The sequence below is a fragment of the Anoplopoma fimbria genome, chromosome 6 (assembly GCF_027596085.1).
Source record: "Anoplopoma fimbria isolate UVic2021 breed Golden Eagle Sablefish chromosome 6, Afim_UVic_2022, whole genome shotgun sequence".
Lineage (NCBI taxonomy): Eukaryota > Metazoa > Chordata > Actinopteri > Perciformes > Anoplopomatidae > Anoplopoma > Anoplopoma fimbria.
Window position 1 is genome coordinate 1,728,860 of NC_072454.1, and position 14,190 is coordinate 1,743,049.

A 14,190-nucleotide genomic window follows, 5' to 3' on the forward strand; every position below is an offset into this window, starting at 1 on the left:
TTCATCAAACATTGTGTTGCAGCAAAGTGCGGCCCTATTCGTATTTACACCATTTCAAGCTCTCACAGTGTCTCACATTTAAACGTTTACCTGAGGGCTCAGGGTTTGAGGTCTTAGGTGGGACACAATTTAAGTTTATTTTAATATCAGAAAACTGACCAAGTATGTCAGTCACACAGCAATATCTAGCTACCATAAGCTGCTGATGACACCAGACTGAAGTGTTGCTGTCGTAGTATTTAATTGAGCAGAAGATTTTTATTGCTTATTAATTCCACTTTTTTTTTATTTCAAACATACACAGTCCAACTTTAATTACAAATTTTGAGCCAATGGAGATTTTTTTGTCAACGTTTGTTACCTTAAAAATGGAATCAGTTGCTCTCTTCTTTGAATAACTGAATAAAACGTATAATGCAGCGTGTTATGTTCTTGCCTCCAGATGACATGGTTTAAGGGGTGGAAGATCAATAGGAAAGAAGGCAATGCATCAGGGACCACGCTGCTGGAGGCTCTGGACGCCATCCAGCCCCCCACCCGCCCAACCGACAAACCTCTACGTCTGCCGCTGCAGGACGTCTACAAGATAGGAGGCACGTAGCGAGAAATGAACTTCATCAGGGAAACAGTTTAAACATGGCGAGCGTGATAGGTCAGAACAGAACCAGTACGAACCGCGTTCATGCTCCCTTTAACGTCCTCTGTCGGATGCTCTCTGTGCTCTCAGGTATCGGCACGGTGCCGGTGGGCCGCGTGGAGACGGGCGTGCTGAAGCCCGGCATGGTGGTGACCTTTGCCCCCGTCAACGTGACCACGGAGGTGAAGTCCGTGGAGATGCACCACGAGGCGCTGACCGAGGCCATGCCCGGCGACAACGTGGGCTTCAACGTCAAGAACGTGTCGGTCAAGGACATTCGCCGTGGCAACGTGGCCGGCGACAGCAAGAACGACGCGCCGCAGGAAGCTGCCAACTTCACTGCTCAGGTAGCAAAAGGGTCTATTTACAGAAATGAAATAAACTCTTTTTCTCCAGCCAGAACTATTTAGAGTGTGAGGAATGTTTGTTTTAAAATCTATTTTGAGTTGTCTATGAATCACGCTGCAAGTTTGTAAAACTTTCTACCACACAACACAAATGAAAGACCTGGTTCTAAACAGGAACCGGTTCTCAATGAGTAAAACCCGGAGCATGGATTCAGTCCGGAGTTCACGGTTCGGCTTTCGGTACTTTAGAAGTTAAGGAGTGAGAGGTCCTCTCTCTGCCTCTTTGTCTTTACTCTGAATAGTAAATGAAAGATAATCACTTAGATAATTGTTTAGCTGAGAATGTATTTTAAAGATTTTGGAACTATTTGTTTACATAAAAGAATAACAAAGATATGTTGATTCTTTTCTTAATAAATTGTCTTTTTTTCTCGTAAAAAGAATCAAAAAGAACCGATAAGAGTATCGATTAGAGGACTAGTATCGATAAAATCCTACCGACACCCGTCCCTACATCCAACAGGCCGTTCATGTCGTCTCTTTGTCTCTTAGGTGATCATCCTCAATCACCCGGGTCAGATCAGCGCCGGCTATGCTCCTGTGCTGGACTGTCACACCGCTCACATCGCCTGCAAGTTCGCGGAGCTCAAGGAAAAGATCGATCGGCGCTCCGGCAAGAAGCTGGAGGACAACCCCAAGTCCCTCAAGTCCGGAGACGCCGCCATCGTGGACATGATTCCCGGCAAGCCGATGTGTGTGGAGAGCTTCTCTGAGTACCCTCCACTCGGTGAGTTGTGTCGAGGATTTGTTGAATTTCATCAGCAGACTTTTTCACACCCATTTCACACCGGATGATACTTCTTTACTCCTCCTCACCTTGCAGGTCGCTTTGCGGTGCGCGACATGCGTCAGACTGTGGCCGTCGGCGTGATTAAGGCCGTGGAGAAGAAGGTTCCCACCACCGGTAAAGTTACCAAGTCCGCCCAGAAGGCCCAGAGGACCAAATGAATGTTGTGCTCCTCTGCCGACCCCAAGGTCTCCCAGGGCAGGACATCCGTCATCCAACTCCATCCCACCATTGGCTGCTTCAACTCAATAATCAAAGACTGGTTGATCATCACGATGCACCGCAAAAGCATTCGAAGGAAAGAATGACGTTTAGATCTCCTTGAGGCGGCACTCCCGACTCCATTTTCAGTGGTTAGATCACCATTACGTTACGATGTTATATCATACTGATAGTTTTAAATGTGCACTGTTGATTTAGTTTGTGTCGATACTTTTCAGTGATATGGATATTGAGACGTATCGCCGCTCTAACTCTCTGGAGTCACTGGTGTCTTTACATGGTACGTGTTGTCTTGCTTTTAGTGTTTGTTTGCAGCTACATGGTGCTCTGTAGGAGCAATATGTTCCAAACTATGTTCTTCCAGGTAGTAGATCAGTAGACCTTAGTGATTTGTGGTGTCTAAGCTATAAAAAGCACTTAAAACAAATGGTCCACATCCGTCCCCTCCAGAGGGACTCTGAGTAGACCAGCTGTTGATCCTTAAAGCACTTTGATTGGCGTTTTACTATCTTTGCACTTGCACTGGAGAAGCTTAAAATTGGCACAAGCTACTGCACCTTACTGTAAGCCTCTTTAAAACATTAAACATGTTTCAACCAAAACGGTCTTTCGTCATTTTTCCTAGATGCCTTGAAGGCAAGTCGGACCAAAATCAGACTATTTGTAAAATACATACTTGTGTCCACAAGATGGAGCTATTGGCATAAGAATCTGACTTTCAAAATATTATATTCCTTTATTGATCCCCATGGGGGAAATTCAAGTGTTGCAGCAGCTCAACTACATATTATACAATAAAATAAAAATAAAAATAGAATACAAATAAAAAATGTACAGTATATCCACATGGGGGGGGGGGCTGGTCAGCATGATGACAGACTGTGGTCTCCGCAGTTGTTGTAAAAGGATTGCATCATGATAACAGAGAACACATGTTTACCAGAAATACAAAAGGGGCGTGTTCTCATTAATTTGCCAAGTTTCCGGCTAGTGAATCAAGTTAAATTCTTGACGAAGCAGTTCCATTCCTCACATTGCACCAACATGACTGGCAGAGGGAGACCGCGCAGGGCAAAGAGTCCAGACACGAAGACTGCCAAGAGTCAAACAAGTCCTGAGGAAACAGACCGAGTGGCTCTGCAAAAGCAGATCGGCACCACAAAGAAAAGGAGTCCAAAGGTGGAGAAAAAGACAAGAGACACTGAGGAGAAGCCATCACAAAAAAATGTCATAGAGGAGATCGGCAAGCAGCAAAATGCAACTACGGAAAACAAAAAGGCTCCTGTGGAATGCACAAAAGCCAAAACCTGTGCTGCCAGGGCCAGAAAAACTAAGCAAGCTGCAGAGGAGATAACGAAGACACGGCAAGAGACACCAAAGGAAACCACAAAGGCTCCTATGAAAACCACAAAAGCAAAAAAATCTGGTGGGAAGGCCAAATCTCCAGAAAGATGTTCAGAGGAGATGACAAAGAAGCAACCAGAGACCCCAAAGGAAACCACAAAGGCTTCTATAAAGACCCCAAAAGCAGAACCATGCGGGGTCAAAGCCAAATCACCAGGAAACATCAAAGAGACGCCAATGAAAAAGCAACCAGAGACCCCAAAGGAAACCACAAAGGCTTCTATAAAGACCCCAAAAGCAGAACCATGTGGGGTCAAAGCCAAATCACCAGGAAACATCAAAGAGACGCCAATGAAAAAGCAACCAGAGACCCCAAAGGAAACCACAAAGGCTTCTATAAAGACCCCAAAAGCAGAACCATGCGGGGTCAAAGCCAAATCACCAGGAAACATCAAAGAGACGCCAATGAAAAAGCAACCAGAGACCCCAAAGGAAACCACAAAGGCTTCTTTAAAGACCCCAAAAGCAGAACCATGCAGGGTCAAAGCCAAATCACCAGGAAACATCAAAGAGACGCCTAAGAACATCCCGAAAGCTTGTGTACCGCAAGTCAGGTGTGAAGACAAAGTGGACTCCATCCTCTATACAACTCTGGAAAAGTTGAAGATTAAAAGAGATGAACGATCGGCTGCAGCAGAAATCGTCAATAGAACGGTAAAAAGTATAATAGAGCACTTGAAAGAGAAAAGCCAAAGCTTTAAAGAGGTAGAACTACCACTCCGTACTGGAAGCTACTATGAACATCTGAAGGTGAGGCCCCGCAAACAAACACTGTATTTGGTGCATGTACTCCTAAACATTAGGGACTATTATGTCATCGTATAATTTATGGTGTTTTTCTCATCAGATTTCTAATCCCGATGAGTTTGATGTCATGCTGTTCTTTCCCGTTGGCCGAGCGAACATCAGTCCATTCGGAGGCGATGGAGCCTTTTACAGCGTCGGATTAAAACGCGGCAAGAACCCTCTGCAGAAATTTCAAGAGGACAGCACTTTATCCGCCAGTGCGATGCTCCAGGAGTTCAGGGACGAGGTGATGAAATCCGTCAAGAACTCTACAGGTGAGTAAAGCACTTTTTAAAAAATGTTTGGTTGTTCCAACGCAGTTCACATTTCCAATACCCTCGTGCTTTTTAACTAAAATGGGAGTCAAAACAAATCCAGAGAAAGAAAGCTTAAAGTAAATGTCTGATATGATGAATTAATATATACAGTATATACTAGTGCTGCTACGGATCATATCGGATAAACTTAAAAGAAAAAAGGACGCAAAAATAACTTTTAAAGATCCCTGATCACTTTATTTTTGCCGTTGATAATTACCAATCATTGATAATTCATATTGTCAGATACGGATCCATTTGTTTTTTGAGTATTTTATTTTTCCACCGTCCCAAAAATCATTTAAACCTCTCTGAAGTCAGTAAACAATCAAATATTCTAAATATCATCTTTTTACTTTGTTATAATAATTTAATGTTTCTTTTTGTAAAATCACACAATTCAAATGATAAGGACATAAAAGATTGTATTTTTATTGATTAGAACAAATCTAGTCATTTGTAGTTTTAATGATTCATTATAATCTTCTTAGAGCTAGTGTTAGGAAGTTAAACAGCTCATAATTCACCTGCTTTCTTTAGCCGTTAGCGGTGCTGCTAGCGTTGCTGCTAGCGTTACTGCTAGCGTTACTAGCGTTACTGCTAGCGTTACTGCTAGCGTTACTAGCTCTCCTCCTGTTGGTTTAAACACAGACTGGTTGTTTACAATTGTTGAGTGGAAAACAAGAGAGACTTCTACACCAGATTCGTCTTAAAACAAATGTGACATTTATTGTAGGATAACAGGAGTATATCGCCCAGCAGTTATACGTGCACGGGCCTAGCAGTACTGAGAAGTTCAGCAACTAAAAGGCGCTTATACAGAGTGCGCATCATGTTATATAGGTTTTATGAGTTGAATATGATAGGTCCAAAAAAGAGAGAGGCGGCTCTTGGTTTAGACTTTTAGACTTTCTGAGGGCCTCATCAGTTGGTCGTAAAAAGGGCCTTTGTTATCTGGTTTCTCTGCAGTAAAAGCTCATTCCTTCTTTAAGTGTCTCTGTTCTTTTCCATCGTACGGCCAGGCACTAGAATGCCCTGTCCGGAGTATTTGACCTTCTAAGAGAACTTATAATCATTTAAGAGAACTTATAATCATTTACCGCAATGTGCACAGTGATAGTGTGATGTGAAAGCATAGACAAAATATACTGTGTTTGAGATTTGTATGTGTGCTTTTATACATATGAATGTAATATTTACATGACACAATGTAGCATCATCAGAGATCACAGACTAGAAAAGCATAAATGACGTCCTGATCTCATATTTTACTGAACATTGGAGGACAACGATCGTCAGTAAAACTTTATTTCACACTGTGATGGTTAGAACCGCCAGGGGATCAGTCTGGATGACGGATCAACAATGGGCCGTTCCACCACTATTACATAATAATAAATCTATGCCACATTTAGATTGTTTCTTGCTTGTTCTTTCAGAATGGGAGGTGACCAGAAAGAAACCAGGCTGCCCTGCAGTGACCCTGATCACAAAATCACATCCAACCCCGATTTCACTGGACATCGTTCTCAGCATCGTGGTTAAATCCAGCTGGCCACCTTTCACCAAAGAAGGCATCAAAATAGATGGCTGGCTGGGAACTAAAGTAAAGCAGGAATACAAGCGAAAGCCATATTATCTTGTCCCAAAATATGAAGGCGTAGGTAATGTGGAACATGATGGGGTCCTTACCAAAGGTAAGTCGAACTCTTAGCTCTTCATGTTAGATTTATAATGTTTTAGGGGCTTTTACATGAACTGTTTCATGAATGAAGTCCAGAAAAATACAATTGTGAAGCTTTAAGTTCCACTCATCCTTTGAGTGTTTTTTTCCTCTATGACACGCAGATGTTTGGCGGGTTTCGTTCTCCCACGTTGAGAAGGCCATACTGCAGCATCACGGATCGCAGAAGACGTGCTGTGAGAAAGGAGGAGAACGCTGCTGCAGGTTGAGATTTTAACAAACTTAATTCCTCAATGTTTATTTTTATCCAAGACATCACATTGTTTCGACATGATATACTATGACTTTTTTCGACATGATATACTATGACTTTTTTTGACATGCTATACTGTGACTTCTTTTTTTTACATGCTATACTGTGACTTCTTTTTTTTGACATGCTATACTGTGACTTCTTTTTTTTACATGCTATACTGTAACTTCTTTTTACTTTTTTCGACATGCTATACTATGACTTTTTTTCCTTTGACATGCTATACTATGACTTTTTTTTCAACATGCTATACCATGACTTTTAATAAATAAAACAAAGTTGTATGTTTGGAAATAATGATCCTCATATAATATTATTATCATCAAGGTTTCTTTGTCCCTACTCACAGGAAGGACTGTTTGAAGCTCCTAAAGCATCTCCTCAGTCTGCTGAAGGAAAGACACCCATCTTTAACCAAGTTCTGCTCGTACCACGCCAAGACCACGCTCCTGCACGCCTGCTGCGCCAGAACCAAAGACGCCGATTGGAGGGCCTCGAATCTGAGCCGCTGCTTTCATCTGCTCCTGGTGGACTTCATAGCCCATCTGGAGAAAGTTGAACTCCCGAACTTCTTCATCCCGACCCAGAACCTGCTCTCTGGTCCTGGCCCGGGAAAGTGCAAAAGTCTGGCTCAACATATCAAGGACGAACGTGACAGTGGCTTTCCAATTTTTAAGTGACAACTTCACTTTGACACATCCTTTAAGTAAAATGTTGGGCAACTAAACCCAGGGTAATCTTTAAAAAAGAAAGCATAATCAAAATTGTATTTGTTTCCTTTGGACTCTCCTTTTCCATTATGTCTTTTTCATATTTTAATTATTATTATTATTGGTATTATTTTAATTTTATTTAAAAAAATGTACTCATAACTTGTCTGTTTTTCTTCATTTACCATCCTGTAATTTGTTAACTTATTTTGCTTAGACTCCTTGAGTTATTAATATTGTCGTGTACTGTCTGTATCGAGGCAGTGTGATCTGTTCTGGGGTGGGAGGGGAGAAAATTGAAAAATAATATAATTTTTATTTTTTTTATGTAATCCACTTTATTTTTATGAATGTCATTATTCTGTTTTTAACTAAACCTTTTTTCTTAAACACGTCTCTCTTTTTCATGCTGTTGGCTTTTATATTAATTGTTTGTTAAATACGTTATAACTGCTTAATAAATATGCTTGCTATATTTAACATATTGATTAAAAAAAAGAAAATAAATAAATACATACAGAAATATATCTGCCAATAAATTAATATATTGCAGAATATCTGCAGGAATCCTGTAGTTGGGTTAAATACCTTTAAAGACCCTTTCCATGCACTTTACAACCTTATTGCCACTTAACTCTAACAGTTAAATTAGTAAGTAATTTAACTTACATTTAGAATACTAGAATTAAAGTTATGTCATGCAGTATGTCATAAAATATGATGTACTTTATATATAAGAACATTTATGTTTTTTGACTAATTTGGAGATGCTATACATAATTCTTTTTTCGACATACTATACTATTACTTTTTTTAACTTTTTTCGACATACTATACTATGACTTTTTTTTTTACTTTTATTTTTTTTCGACATACTATACTATTACTTTTTTTCGACATACTATACTATGACTTTTTTAGACATTTTTTACTTTTTTCGACATACTATACTATGACTTTTTTTTACTTTTTTCGACATACTATACTATTGCTTTTTTCGACATACTATACTTTTTTAGACATACTATACTATACTTTTGACATACTATACTATTTTTTACTTTTTTCGACATACTATTATTACTTTTTTTCGACATACTATACTATTACTTTTTTTAACTTTTTTCGACATACTATACTATTACTTTTTTTTTTACTTTTTTCGACATACTATACTATGACTTTTTTTTACTTTTTTTTTACTATTACTTTTTTTCGACATACTATACTATGACTTTTTTTTACTTTTTTCGACATACTATACTATGACTTTTTTTACTTTTTTTTTACTATTTTTTCGACATACTATACTATGACTTTTTTTTTTTACTTTTTTCGACATACTATACTATACTATTACTTTTTTCGACATACTATACTATGACTTTTTTTTACTTTTTTCGACATACTATACTATGACTTTTTTTTTTACTTTTTTCGACATACTATACTATTACTTTTTTTACTTTTTTCGACATACTATACTATTACTTTTTTTTACTTTTTTCGACATACTATACTATTACTTTTTTTTACTTTTTTCGACATACTATACTATTACTTTTTTTTTTTTTTCGACATACTATACTATGACTTTTTTTACTTTTTTCGACATACTATACTATTACTTTTTTTTATTTTTTCGACATACTATACTATTACTTTTTTTAACTTTTTTCGACATACTATACTATGACTTTTTTTACTTTTTTCGACATACTATACTATTACTTTTTTTTTTTTCGACATACTATACTATTACTTTTTTTTACTTTTTTCGACATACTATACTATGACTTTTTATTACTTTTTTCGACATACTATACTACTTTTTTTACTTTTTTTACTTTTTTCGACATACTATACTATGACTTTTTTTACTTTTTTCGACATACTATACTATTACTTTTTTATTACTTTTTTCGACATACTATACTATTACTTTTTATTACTTTTTTCGACATACTATACTATTACTTTTTTTTTTTTTTTTTTCGACATACTATACTATTACTTTTTATTACTTTTTTCGACATACTATACTTTTATTACTTTTTTCGACATACTATACTATGACTTTTTTTTACTTTTTTCGACATACTATACTATGACTTTTTTTTACTTTTTTCGACATACTATACTATGACTTTTTTTACTTTTTTCGACATACTATACTATTACTTTTTTCGACATACTATACTATACTTTTTTTTTACTTTTTTCGACATACTATACTATGACTTTTTTTTACTTTTTTCGACATACTATACTATTACTTTTTTTAACTTTTTTCGACATACTATACTATTACTTTTTTCGACATACTATACTATGACTTTTTTCGACATACTATACTTTTTTTTTTTTTTTTCGACATACTATACTATGACTTTTTTTACTTTTTTCGACATACTATACTATTACTTTTTTTTACTTTTTTCGACATACTATACTATTACTTTTTTCGACATACTATACTATTACTTTTTTTTACTTTTTTCGACATACTATACTATTACTTTTTACTTTTTTCGACATACTATACTATTACTTTTTTTTTTTTTTTCGACATACTATACTATTACTTTTTTTACTTTTTTCGACATACTATACTATACTTTTTTTACTTTTTTCGACATACTATACTATTACTTTTTTTACTTTTTTCGACATATACTATACTATTACTTTTTTTACTTTTTTCGACATACTATACTATTACTTTTTTCGACATACTATACTATTACTTTTTATTACTTTTTTCGACATACTATACTATTACTTTTTTTTTTTCGACATACTATACTATGACTTTTTATTACTTTTTTCGACATACTATACTATTACTTTTTTCGACATACTATACTATGACTTTTTTTTACTTTTTTCGACATACTATACTATTACTTTTTTTTTACTTTTTTCGACATACTATACTATGACTTTTTTTTTTTTTTTCGACATACTATACTATTACTTTTTTTCGACATACTATACTATGACTTTTTTTTTACTTTTTTCGACATACTATACTATGACTTTTTTTTACTTTTTTCGACATACTATACTATTACTTTTTTCGACATACTATACTATGACTTTTTTTTTACTTTTTTCGACATACTATACTATTACTTTTTTTTACTTTTTTAGACATACTATACTATTACTTTTTTCGACATACTATACTATGACTTTTTATTACTTTTTTCGACATACTATACTATACTTTTTATTACTTTTTTCGACATACTATACTATTACTTTTTTCGACATACTATACTATGACTTTTTTTTACTTTTTTCGACATACTATACTATTACTTTTTTCGACATACTATACTATGACTTTTTTTTACTTTTTTCGACATACTATACTATTACTTTTTTTTTACTTTTTTCGACATACTATACTATTACTTTTTTTAACGACATTTTTCGACATACTATACTATTACTTTTTTCGACATACTATACTATGACTTTTTTTACTTTTTTCGACATACTATACTATGACTTTTTATTACTTTTTTCGACATACTATACTATTACTTTTTTCGACATACTATACTATGACTTTTTTTTACTTTTTTCGACATACTATACTATGACTTTTTTTTTACTTTTTTCGACATACTATACTATGACTTTTTTTTTACTTTTTTCGACATACTATACTATTACTTTTTTCGACATACTATACTATGACTTTTTTTTTACTTTTTTCGACATACTATACTATGACTTTTTTTTAAACTTTTTTCGACATACTATACTATTACTTTTTTTCGACATACTATACTATTACTTTTTTTACTTTTTTCGACATACTATACTATTACTTTTTTTTTACTTTTTTCGACATACTATACTATGACTTTTTTTTACTTTTTTCGACATACTATATACTATGACTTTTTATTACTTTTTTCGACATACTATACTATTACTTTTTTCGACATACTATACTATTACTTTTTTTTACTTTTTTCGACATACTATACTATTACTTTTTTCGACATACTATACTATTACTTTTTTTTACTTTTTTCGACATACTATACTATGACTTTTTTTTTTACTTTTTTCGACATACTATACTATTACTTTTTTTTTAACTTTTTTCGACATACTATACTATGACTTTTTATTACTTTTTTCGACATACTATACTATTACTTTTTTCGACATACTATACTATGACTTTTTATTACTTTTTTCGACATACTATACTATTACTTTTTTTAACATTTTTTTTTATACTATTACTTTTTTCGACATACTATACTATGACTTTTTTTTTACTTTTTTCGACATACTATACTACTTTTTTTTACTTTTTTCGACATACTATACTATTACTTTTTTTACTTTTTTTCGACATACTATACTATTACTTTTTTTTTACTATTTTTTTTCGACATACTATACTATTACTTTTTTTTTTTTTACTTTTTTTCGACATACTATACTATTACTTTTTTAAGAACATACTATACTATGACTTTTTTTTTTTTCGACATACTATACTATTACTTTTTACATACTATACTATTTTTTATTTACTTTTTTCGACATACTATACTATTACTTTTTTTAAACTTTTTTTAGACATACTATACTTTTTTATTACTTTTTTCGACATACTATACTATGACTTTTTATTACTTTTTCGACATACTATACTATGACATACTATACTATTGCTTTTTTCGACATACTATACTATTACTTTTTTCGACATACTATACTATGACTTTTTTTACTTTTTTCGACATGCTATACTATGACTTTTTTTTCGACATACTATACTATGACTTTTTTTTACTTTTTCGACATACTATACTATAACTTTTTTTTACTTTTTCGACATACTATACTATTACTTTTTTTTTACTTTTTTCGACATACTATACTATTACTTTTTTCGACATACTATACTATGACTTTTTTTTATTACTTTTTTCGACATACTATACTATGACTTTTTATTACTTTTTTCGACATACTATACTATTACTTTTTTCGACATACTATACTATGACTTTTTTTTACTTTTTTCGACATACTATACTATGACTTTTTTTTACTTTTTTCGACATACTATACTATGACTTTTTTTTACTTTTTTCGACATACTATACTATTACTTTTTTGATTTTTTTCGACATACTATACTATGACTTTTTTTACTTTTTTCGACATACTATACTATGACTTTTTTTTTTTTTACTTTTTTCGACATACTATACTATTACTTTTTTCGACATACTATACTATGACTTTTTATTACTTTTTTCGACATACTATACTATTACTTTTTTTTTACTTTTTTCGACATACTATACTATGACTTTTTTTTTACTTTTTTCGACATACTATACTATGACTTTTTTTTACTTTTTTCGACATACTATACTATTACTTTTTTCGACATACTATACTATTACACTATTACTTTTTTCGACATACTATACTTTTACTTTTTTCGACATACTATACTATTATTTTTTTTAACTTTTTTCGACATACTATACTGACTTTTTATTACTTTTTTCGACATACTATACTATTACTTTTTTTACTTTTTTCGACATACTATACTATTACTTTTTTTTTACTTTTTTCGACATACTATACTATTACTTTTTTCGACATACTATACTATGACTTTTTATTACTTTTTTCGACATACTATATTACTTTTTTTACTTTTTTTTTTTAGACATACTATACTTTTTTTTTATTACATACTTTTTTCGACATACTATACTATGACTTTTTTTACTTTTTTCGACATACTATACTATTACTTTTTTTTTTACTTTTTTCGACATACTATACTATGACTTTTTATTACTTTTTTCGACATACTATACTATTACTTTTTTTTTTTTACTTTTTTCGACATACTATTTTTACTTTTTTTACTTTTTCGACTATACTATACTTTTTATTACTTTTTTCGACATACTATACTATTACTTTTTTCGACTTTTTTACTATACTATACTTTTTATTACTTTTTTCGACATACTATACTATGACTTTTTTTTACTATTTTTTTCGACATACTATACTATTACTTTTTTTTTTTTTCGACATACTATACTATACTTTTTATTACTTTTTTCGACATACTATACTATTACTTTTTTTTACTTTTTTTATACTTTACTTTTTTCGACATACTATACTATACTTTTTTTACTTTTTTCGACATACTATACTATTACTTTTTTCGACATACTATACTATTACTTGACTTTTTTTACTTTTTTTCGACATACTATACTATTACTTTTTTTAACTTTTTTCGACATACTATACTATTACTTTTTTCGACATACTATACTATGACTTTTTATTACTTTTTTCGACTTTTTTCGACATACTATACTATTACTTTTTTTTCGACATACTATACTATGACTTTTTATTACTTTTTTCGACATACTATACTATGACTTTTTTTACTTTTTTCGACATACTATACTATACTTTTACTTTTTTCGACATACTATACTATTACTTTTTTTTTTTTTACTTTTTTCGACATACTATACTATTACTTTTTTAAACTTTTTTAGACATACTATACTATTACTTTTTTCGACATACTATACTATGACTTTTTATTACTTTTTTCGACATACTATACTATTACTTTTTTTACTATTTTTTAGACATACTATACTATACTATTTTTTTTCGACATACTATACTATTACTTTTTTTTAACTTTTTTCGACATACTATACTATGACTTTTTTTACTTTTTTCGACATACTATACTATTACTTTTTTTACTTTTTTCGACATACTATACTACTTTTTTATTTTTTTCGACATACTATACTATGACTTTTTTTACTTTTTTCGACATACTATACTATTACTTTTTTTTTACTTTTTTCGACATA

At 32.5% G+C, this 14,190-nt stretch overlaps 2 protein-coding genes across 2 annotated transcripts in view; both read left to right on the plus strand.

The window, feature by feature from the left end:
* The window catches only part of eef1a1a (eukaryotic translation elongation factor 1 alpha 1a), a 4,777-nt gene extending 2,484 nt beyond the window's left edge, over window positions 1-2,293 (plus strand). The window contains exons 5-8 of the mRNA XM_054600822.1: window positions 443-593; window positions 728-984; window positions 1,537-1,771; window positions 1,868-2,293. Coding sequence (XP_054456797.1) covers window positions 443-593; window positions 728-984; window positions 1,537-1,771; window positions 1,868-1,992 — 768 coding nt within the window. The 3' untranslated portion in view covers window positions 1,993-2,293. The remainder of the gene's footprint in view (window positions 1-442; window positions 594-727; window positions 985-1,536; window positions 1,772-1,867) is intronic.
* An 804-nt stretch (window positions 2,294-3,097) lies between these two features.
* Window positions 3,098-7,794, plus strand: cgasa (cyclic GMP-AMP synthase a). Its single transcript, XM_054600528.1, has 5 exons — window positions 3,098-4,207; window positions 4,305-4,518; window positions 6,000-6,257; window positions 6,409-6,508; window positions 6,907-7,794. The coding sequence occupies exons 1-5, from the start codon at window positions 3,098-3,100 to the stop codon at window positions 7,235-7,237; spliced, it is 2,013 nt and encodes a 670-aa protein (XP_054456503.1). The 3' UTR covers window positions 7,238-7,794.
* The last annotated feature ends 6,396 nt before the right edge of the window (window positions 7,795-14,190 follow it).

What these genes read in the sequence shown, in the direction of transcription:
- cgasa (XM_054600528.1), top strand. Translation starts at nt 3,098, where the DNA reads ATGACTGGCAGAGGGAGACCGCGCAGGGCAAAGAGTCCAGACACGAAG. An exon ending in GCTACTATGAACATCTGAAG is followed by an intron (nt 4,208 to 4,304) that starts GTGAGGCCCCGC and finishes TTTTCTCATCAG; the next exon opens with ATTTCTAATCCCGATGAGTT. An exon ending in TGATGGGGTCCTTACCAAAG is followed by an intron (nt 6,258 to 6,408) that starts GTAAGTCGAACT and finishes TATGACACGCAG; the next exon opens with ATGTTTGGCGGGTTTCGTTC.